General features: G+C 38.9%; 2 protein-coding genes across 2 annotated transcripts; one reads left to right on the forward strand and one right to left on the reverse strand.

Annotated features, from left to right (window-relative positions):
- The first annotated feature begins 48 nt into the window (after positions 1 to 48).
- LOC101304398 (PHD finger protein ALFIN-LIKE 5-like) lies at positions 49 to 2,459 on the forward strand. The gene is made up of 5 exons (XM_004303430.1): positions 49 to 288; positions 379 to 411; positions 997 to 1,225; positions 1,499 to 1,628; positions 1,908 to 2,459. Exons 1-5 carry the CDS (start codon positions 192 to 194, stop codon positions 2,178 to 2,180), a joined length of 762 nt encoding a protein of 253 aa, XP_004303478.1. The 5' UTR covers positions 49 to 191; the 3' UTR covers positions 2,181 to 2,459.
- A 973-nt stretch (positions 2,460 to 3,432) lies between these two features.
- LOC101304687 (solute carrier family 25 member 44-like) lies at positions 3,433 to 5,382 on the reverse strand. The gene has a single exon (XM_004303431.1). The coding sequence runs from the start codon at positions 4,832 to 4,834 to the stop codon at positions 3,782 to 3,784; it is 1,053 nt and encodes a 350-aa protein (XP_004303479.1). The 5' UTR covers positions 4,835 to 5,382; the 3' UTR covers positions 3,433 to 3,781.
- Between the last annotated feature and the right edge of the window lie 4,202 nt (positions 5,383 to 9,584).

The following is a 9,584-nucleotide window of genomic DNA, read 5'->3' on the forward strand; positions in this document are numbered from 1 at the left end:
CNTNNTNNCTNNTCTCTCTCTCTCTACTCTCTCTCTCTTCGTTCGTCCTCTCTCTCTCTCTCTCTCTCTCTCTCTCTCTCTCTCTCTCTCTCTTTCCTCTCTCCCAGAGCTCAGAGGTCAAATATTTCGCAGTCTTTTCCCTCCTCTTTTTCTCAGTCACTCCGTTCTCCTCGCTAATCGCTACAACCGCCATGGACGTCGCCGCGCCGTACAGTTCCCGGACGGTCGAGGAGGTCTTCAGAGACTTCAAAGCCCGCAGAGCCGGCTTGCTTAAGGCTCTCACCACCGGTAATTTCTCTCCGAAATTTTTACTTCTTTTCGTAAATTTTTTTTGAAATTTTACTGTGAGTTTACCTTTGCTTTGTTCTGTGGTTGCAGATGTCAACTTGTTCTTCCAGCAGTGCGACCCTGGTCAGCCTCTTCGTTTTCATTTCCGCTGTGTTATTGGTTCATGGAAATTTATTTTTTTGTTTTAAATAAATATAAATTTATTTATTTTGTTAAATTCTGGTGTATTTGACACATGTGTAAGAGATGCTATAGTCATAAGAAAGTCGTGAATAATCTGTTTTGACTTGTATGGTTTTTTTATAGTTGAATTTTTCATAAATTGCATTACCAAAGAAAAAAGATTTAATAGATTGTTTGCACTAGACTTTGTATTTCTGTTAAATGTTTGAAGCTGCTAGGTTTCAAGGTCTGCCTTTTTATAGTTGTTGACAGTTGGGTTTCTCGCATGTATGTATCGTAGAACTTAGTGCGTGAAGAAACGGATATCTTGAAGTTGTACTATGTGATTCCATTCATGTTCCTAGTATATCTTCGCTAGGATCAAGCTTTTTGAAGCAAATCGGTTACTGTTGGCGTTTGCTATTTTTCTTAATTAGGAACTGAAAAGACATTTGCCTGATCTAGATTGGTGAAAGTTATATTAGAACAGATCGAGTACCACTGTAATAGTGCATGTCACAACAGCTTAAACATCTTTGATAACAGAGAAGGAGAATCTTTGCCTTTATGGATTTCCAAGTGAGCAGTGGAAAGTTAATTTGCCTGCAGAGGAGGTTCCTCCAGAGCTTCCGGAACCAGCACTCGGTATCAACTTTGCGAGAGATGGGATGCAAGAAAAGGACTGGTTAGCCTTGGTTGCTGTTCACAGTGATGCATGGTTACTTGCAGTGGCTTTTTACTTTGGTGCTAGGTTTCAATTTGATAAGAATGACAGGTATGCATCTATATCCAGTATGTTCAGTTCTTGAATATAGTAAGGATAACCATTATCATTGGTTGTTAATGAAATAATGTTCTGGGATTCTAGATAGGGAGTGTATACTTCAGTACGGAATGTGGCCTTTCCTTTTGTTTCTAGCCATAACCTAAACTTTATTCTCTTGTGTGCTTTTCTAGTTTCTTCCTGGAGTTCCTGCTTCTCTCTGATAATTAGTTTCTCAAGCTCTAAAGTTCTATTATCAATATATTGTTGGTTTCTGCTTTGCAGGAAACGCCTTTTTAATATGATAAATGAGCTTCCAACTATATTCGAGATTGTTACAGGGTCAGCCAAGAAAGTAAAGGAGAAGTCAACAAATTCAAACCATGGCAATAACAAACCTAAATCAAATTCTAAGGTCTGTAGAACATAGTGTCTAGTTTTATGAATCTCATAATGTGAATCAAATTACAAGTAGTGCGGTGTTGGCATGGCTAAATTTAGTCAAAATTAAATTTTAAGTTGTGTTATGACATGGGATTAGTACATCAATGGGAAGCTCTGCAGTCACTCTTTCATGTGTACGATGCAAAAATTTAACCTTAACTGCATAAAATAATCTAATGATTACATTATCCTTGGTTGCTGAATTACTTGTGCACATTCTTACTAAATTCATTTGTGATGGCAAATGCAGAGAGGTTCCGAGTCTCAGGGAAAGTATGCAAAGGTAATGCAAGCAAGGGAAGACTATGAGGATGGCACAGACGATGAAGATAACGATGATGAGCATGGAGAGACACTATGCGGGGCATGTGGAGAGAACTATGCATCTGATGAATTTTGGATTTGCTGCGATGTCTGTGAGAAGTGGTTCCACGGCAAGTGTGTGAAGATCACCCCAGCAAGGGCCGAGCATATCAAGCAGTACAAATGTCCATCTTGCAGCAACAAGAGAGCCCGGCCTTGATTGTTGCAGAAGTTGCTGTTTCTGTGCTCTAATGGGTGAGCGCTGATCGTCTAATAGGTCAGGTTTTCATATATATCTTGGTCTCATCCCTGCAGTTTAGGAAACTCATATGGGATATTACTTAGGTTTCGTGTGTCTTATGTTTAATTTATCTTGTTAGGATATTTATCTTCGAGTTGGAAATCATTTGCCCTCTTCACATTGTGGGACTTGTTGTCTTTCTGCTTGAACTGTATGTAGCTTAGTAGTGTTTATAAATGAATGGGTCCATTTTATCAATCTCATCACCATCTTCTTTCTCATTTGCAACTGTTGCGTTTAATTTTGAGACGGTATAGGAACCCTTCATTGAATGTTAGGTCAATATAAGGAATGAATGTTGCTCATGCTGGATATTTGGCTTGAATCCTTCTCAGAAGGGTGAAATCTTTGTCTTCTATACTTGATAGGGTATTTTTACCCGTTACCCAATTGAGATGTTAGAACTTCAGTGAACTACAGATTCACAGGTGTGTGATGGATTCTTCCATTAAATCTATTCCAAGTTCTGATCCATAGGTGGTCCTTTTAATTCTGCATCTGTGCAGACAGAAACAAAGGATAAGGCTCTAGGCTACTTGATAAAAGGGTCATGCCACATGTGAGACCAACTGTTTGGTATGCACGATGGACGGCTCTGAGTTCATTACAGTGGCGAAGCTCTGATGGTCCATCAATTTTTGGACCGCCTATAGGTTTCGTTGCTGAAATGGCCCCTGGTTTTGGAGTTTGGACATGTTGCCCTTTCTGTTTCGGGTATGCAGAAGATGATGCCCTTTCGGTTTCATTAAAATAACAAACCCTTCCATGCCCATATGCCCTTTGTCTCTTTGTCATCACCAATCTCTAATTTCGATTGAGAATCAAAAACAGGTGCGTTTCAATGAATATATTAACCGTAATTTTCAATCCTATTATTATTATTTTTTTGAATTTTTATTCAATCCTATTACTATTATGAATTTATGATCTATAAAACGTGAAGTCGAGGAGTTGTTAGATTGCTAATTATCTTTGTTGTGAATTTGTGTTAAACTGTTGCTTGCCTGTTGCTTTCCAACCCACCAGATTCCACTACTCAAACTTGTGCAGAAAAATTCAAACTTTTTTTTTAAAATTTTCTGGATAATGGGCATCCCACATTGAAAAGGTAGTGACTAGAGTGTCTCACACTCACACATCAAAAAGATTCCTTAAAAGCAAGAGGACGATGAGACCCAAATATACTTTGGAAAGCATGTAATCCAAGGTAGCTAACAAAATTCTCTTCTGCACTTTTCCAGCTGCCTACAAGAACCCAGATATTTCAGGCAAAGAGCTCTTTGGAAAATTACCCAAAACCGGAAAATACTAGGATAAAAGATAGATGAAAGAGCAAGATGCAACATAGATTTAATTAGAGGCAAAAGAGGAAACTCTAGGAGAGTGGTACACTATACAAAAATTTACATATCTGAGTTGATAACTATAGCTAGGCAGGCCAATACTGCCAGGAAGTAAGAACGATGTGAAAGGATAAGGAAAGAACAACATTGCTTTCTGTGTTCTTCTAAATTGAGTTCTCAGCTCACTTGGTTCTTAGTTGACATCCGTTTGAGAAACTCATAGGTAGTGACCATGGTTGTGGCAGACATAGCCATTGATGCCCACCTTGGCCCTAGTCCTCTGTAACAAGCACCAAACCCTCCTTCCCTAACCAAATTCTTCACAGTCTGCATTACTGTTAATGGCCTTCTCTGACCATTTTCCTCTCCATCCAAAACTTGCAGCCTTGTCTTGACGGTATCCAAAGGCATAGTAATCAAAGCTGCAACCCCACTAGCCATGGCTGCACTCAACCCCTGAACTGCCAACATTGACTTGCAATCAGGCTTAAGATTAGGCGACCCATTGGCTGAGCCATTCTCATCTTTCTTGCACATGTAGCAACCAAAACCACCCCAAATGAGTCTGTGTGCCACAGAGTAAGAAGCCCACCAAACCGCATTAGACGGTGCATAAGTTAGTATCGAAATTCCAAACCCCCTATACAATCCTCTCACCCCATCTGCGCCTACAATTTTTCTAAACGCATCGAAACCATTCCTATACTGATATGAACACGAACTCGCACTGGGGATGGTGCTTTTGTTGCTGTAGCTACAACCCTGAACCATAAGTCTCTGGCTCACAACATCAATCGGTGTCCAAACCAACTGCGCAGCCATGGCCGAGCTCACCCCTGCAGCAGCATTAGCGATAGCCAATGCAGTAGTATCCGAAAACCCCAATTTCACAGTCACACTCCCAACATTGCTCTTGGTAACTTCAAGAGCTGTCATGTAGAGAGCCCGGGCCGGAATGGTACCCATCAGAGAGGTCCCAAAACCTCGGTAAAACCCTTTCGGCCCCTCGTGGCGCATGATGGAATACGACATCTTGAAGCTAGAGATTTGAGCAGGGGAGACCTGCTGGCGAGTCTTTAAGACCACAATTGGGTACAAAGCAGCTGAAACACCAGAAAACAAAGCAGCACCCAGAAAGAAAAACTTGGACTTGTCAAGCATATGCCAATCTATATCGGCTGGGATATGAATCTCCGAAGCCGAATCATCCTCGGCTGTTCTTAAGCTCATCTTAGCCACCTTGAAAATCAACTAAACAAACCAAAACCCCTCTTTTCCCAACTCAAAAATTTGTACAACTCCAACTAATTCAACTCAAACTATCTGATACTGATGCTATTGCTATTTTGCAAAGCAGAAAAGCTAGACCCAAATGAAGAAAAAATGAAATCTTGGAACTTTACAGCTTGAAAAAGATTGCGTCTGAAACCCAAAAAGATGAAAGATTTGGAGTTTTGGTACGAAAAGATTAGTAATTTGGATATGGGTTTTTCTGGGTGTGTGATTTTTTTCGCTTGCGCAACCAGATTGGGGAGGTTCGAACGTGGATCACCATAAATGGGTCGAACATTTCCGGAAGTGAAAACAGGAATGAATACTACAAGTGTTCCTTCTTACCAGGAGAAGATCACCAGGGCTCATCGTGTTCCTTCTAGAGCTGCTTCATCAGGTAGAAGAAAGATCGACGGTGGAGATTGATCCAATCCCAGCAAAGAGAGGAAGAGACTCACAGAAAGCGAAGTGGATTGAGCTGAGAGAGAAGAGAGAGAGAGAGAGGGGTCGAGCTGAGAGAGGCGGACAGGATTTATGGAATTTTGTGAGGGTTTTGCGGATCGATGCAGTGGACACGTGTCGGTTATCATTTCGAGGATCTTTCCAGATAACCGGTAAAAGTTGTTTCTCTTCTTTCTTTGTTTTTGGCAATTTACCTGATTAGGGTTTTCCTTTTTGTTCGACTGTTTGGTCTTCACAAAATCTAGGGTTACTGCTAAATGCACTTTTTAGTAGATAGTTGTATTGGGTGAACTAAAGCAGAGGAGTTTACTTACGTGTAATGGAAAATTACTAAAATAAAATATGAATCGTATTCATTGTTGATTTAACATTTTGGTGACTTTTAGAGAAATAATTTTTGAAGGGAGCTTAAACTGTTGCAACAGTGTAATCTGTCTAGGTACTTCATAGAATAGCAATCTGGCTCTGCCTTAACAAAATTGTACAAGCAAACCAACCTAATATGTGATTGTAGAGAAATATCTCTTAATATTTCACTATCATTATTGATAAACAAAGACACCTACATTCCTAACATGCCAAATAATTAAGTTGACCAATACCTAACTTGTTTTTCTTGTTTATGGATAATGTATAATGTACAGTGTGCATGCCATTCATTTGTACAAATCAAATTTCCAAAAATCAATACAATTTGCAACAAACCTTCAACTATTCATGCACCTCCCATTTTCCTTTATTGGGCCAAGCCATATCATAGCGTAGGATCTAAGAAGAAACCAACAGGGCTCTTGTTTCTGACCCAATTCTTTAGCACCTAATTAGTAGTCTAAAATTGACATGTCACAATCGAGTTACTAGCAATGCATTGTGATCGTAAGCTACTTATCTCTTTGTGTTAGTAATCGTCTCATTCTTATATTTGTGTAAAAATGAGTTTGAGTTGCTATAGTGCTATAGGCAATAGTTTCAATATAGCGGTAGGGAATAAGACCATAGATTACAGTCTCTCAAATAGGAATGGACTCGGTTTTTGCGGGTTGGAGTTTTGGTTGTAAGCTGTAACTAAAAAATGAGCTGCTAAGAACCAACTAAAAGTGATCTTCACGGCCGAACCCGAATCGAGAACCAGATCTCCATGAGCGCAGCTAGACATCCCCATTCATCTCCATGACCAAAATCAAAGATAGAGCTGGAATGAAACTGAAGGTGATCGAGGTTCGTGGCTATTGTCAACACTCAACGATATAAAAAAGAACACTGTCAAGAAATGTTATATATAAATTTCATATGCATTTTCTTATTCTTAAGATTGTTCATGATATAGAGATTGAGTGTTGGACTTCATCTAATTAGTCATATAACAGTGATATCCTACATATATTATATGGAGCTAGAAATGGCATGGTCACCACATCAGATAGCACCCTACTAAGTAGTACACAGAATTAAGATTAATACTGAACACATTAACAATTCTAGCCCATCTTCATATAAATTCCCTCAATTGTCAGCAAGAAACACTTGGCTCTGGAAGCTGGTTAGTCTCTATATAAACCAATTAAGTACGCAATTTCTGATGGAACACGTACAATAACCAATATGGAAGGCATGGGAAACTTGCTGTATGAGGGAGCATTAGAAGGCAATCTGACAACCCTAACAGATTTGCTCAACCAAGATAGACTAGCCCTTGACAGGTTCGTCGTCACTAGTTTTTCCGAGACGCCTCTCCACGTAGCAGCCATGCTTGGCCACCTCGATTTCGATAAGGAGATTTTGCGCCGGAAACCTGAACTTGCACAAGAGCTGGATTTGAAACGATCCTCGCCTCTTCACTTGGCATCGGCAAAAGGGTATCTGGGAACGGTGAAAGAGTTGCTGAGGGTTAACCCTGACATGAAACCCTATCCACCTTGCTGCCATGAAAGGCCGGATTGGAGTGTTGAGGGAGTTGATCAGAGAGGCTCCTAGTGCTGCTAGGGCAACTGCGGACGAGGGAGGGACTGTGTTTCATTTATGTGTGAAGCATAATCAGCTGGAGGCTATTAAGATTCTGATCAGTTTCTGAATGCTAAGGATGACTATGGAATGACCATCTTGCACCTGGCAGTTGGTGACAAACAGATTGAGGTATGTATAACTATGGATGGTTTTAAAGTCAACCTATTGACAAGAAAGACACAAAACCTAAACACCCCTTCCCAGCTGATCCAAATGTACCGCTGGGAGACACAACAAGGGGAGACTCTAATTAATTAACTTAACCATAACGGGCATTAGCTACAAATGAAGTTTTATCTAATTGATTGTGATTTTGTAATACCTGTGGATTCCCTAGCTAGTAGTAAACCACGTAAATATGACATGCTTGGTGAACTAAACATATATGCATGCATTTTCAACTTGCAGACAGTAAGGTTTTTGCTTCTGAATGGTAGAGCGGAGGTGAATGCTGTAAATGCAAACGGCTTCACAGCACTCGACGTCCTAGCACAAAGTCGTAGAGATGTGAAAGATTTCGATATTTCAGAGTGCCTCCGAAGAGCTGGAGCCTTAAGAACTGGTCCAGATAGAAGCACCAGCAATAACCACATCATGATGAACTTGCTCTCATCACACAGAACTGCTCTTATTAATTTGTTAAATCTCACGTTTGATACTCATGACTGCATTAGAAATTCTTATTTTTTAAGACTATACTGCACTCATGTGCGCTGCCTTAAATTGTACTAATATTCACCCGTTATTTGGTGTTGTATGGGATTAGAGGGTAGTTTACTTTGTTATATTTAAATGATGATGTTATATAAAGATGACCAATTTAAGTACCCATAATAAGACCATCTAAAGATGTCAGAATGAAAACAACGTGTTACGTAAACCCATTTATTTCTGTACCCAATGCCATCAAATATGATACTAACCAAACTAGACTCTTTATTTAGCACAATCCTACTTAGTCCCAACAAACATGCGCTTAATGCACTTGTTAGTGTTTACGAAAACATGACCAAATGATCATATTTACGAAGTAAATATATAGAGCAAGCAATGAAATGATTGATTTTTTGGTTAGACTTTTAGTGAAATAATTTTTGAAGGGAGCTGAAACTGTTGCAACAGTGTAATCTGTCTAGGTACTTGATAGAATAGCAAATCTGGCGCTGCCTTAGCAAAGTTGTACAAGCAAATCAACCTAACATGTGATTGTAGAGAAATAGCTCTTATTATTTCACTGTCATTACTGATAAACAAGACACCTACATTCCTAACATGCCAAATAATTAATTTGACCAATACCTAACTTGTTTTTCTTGTTCAGAGATAATACATAATTAATGTACAATTGCTTGGCATTCATTTGTACAAATCAAATTTCCAAAATCAATTCAAGTATACAACAAACCTTCAACTATTCATGCAGCTCCCACTTTCTTTTATTGGGCCAAGCCATATCATAGTGTCTCCCCAGAGCTAAGAAAAAACCAATTACCAAAAAGAAAAACCCACAGGCTCTTGTTTCTAACCCAATTCTTTAGCACCTAATTAGTAGCCGAAGGCCATCTCCAATAAGGAGGGCCGAGTGAACTCTAGGGCCCTAATTTGTAAAAAATGGGTTCCAATAATAAAGGGCTAGAGAGCTAGAGGGATGGAGGTGAGTGGAGATGTCCAAATTTGGCCCTCAAGGCCCCTAGAGCCCTTCTTTGGAGCCTAGAAAAATGAGGCAGAAATTCAAACAAGAAGAAAGCCCACGTGATGTAGTTGTTTGAAAACAAAATCCCATGGTCCAACTTCCATGACTGTTGAGATCCAATGGTGAGTATACTTTCTTTATATATATATATATAATGTTTCCGTTTTGAACAAATATAAAATAGTAAAAATGTCTAACGATCATTTTGGCACCTTGTTCCTTTCATTTTTAAAAAATAACTTAAAAAATTAATTTCACCCCAAAAATTAATTTTTGATATAAATTAAATGGTTATTATAATAAACTAAATCATAAGTTTTAAAATATTATGAAAAACTATAAGATGTTCTAGGATATTTTGTATCTTTCTAGATATTCTTTACTGTGTGTCTTGTCTTTATGTCAATAGGATATGTAGTTAGACTAGATCTATATATTCATATCCTTACCATATTGGTATTGTGTAATTCCCTATATAAAAGGCTCTTATCAATGAATAAGATGATGATTCTCTTGCTATCTCTTTGTCTATACACTTTATACTTCATC

The sequence above is a fragment of the Fragaria vesca genome, linkage group LG6 (assembly GCF_000184155.1).
Source record: "Fragaria vesca subsp. vesca linkage group LG6, FraVesHawaii_1.0, whole genome shotgun sequence".
In the NCBI taxonomy this organism is placed as follows: Eukaryota; Viridiplantae; Streptophyta; class Magnoliopsida; order Rosales; family Rosaceae; genus Fragaria; species Fragaria vesca.

What these genes read in the sequence shown, in the direction of transcription:
- LOC101304687 (XM_004303431.1), bottom strand. Translation starts at nt 4,834, where the DNA reads ATGAGCTTAAGAACAGCCGAGGATGATTCGGCTTCGGAGATTCATATC.
- LOC101304398 (XM_004303430.1), top strand. Translation starts at nt 192, where the DNA reads ATGGACGTCGCCGCGCCGTACAGTTCCCGGACGGTCGAGGAGGTCTTC. An exon ending in GCTTAAGGCTCTCACCACCG is followed by an intron (nt 289 to 378) that starts GTAATTTCTCTC and finishes CTGTGGTTGCAG; the next exon opens with ATGTCAACTTGTTCTTCCAG. An exon ending in CAATTTGATAAGAATGACAG is followed by an intron (nt 1,226 to 1,498) that starts GTATGCATCTAT and finishes TCTGCTTTGCAG; the next exon opens with GAAACGCCTTTTTAATATGA.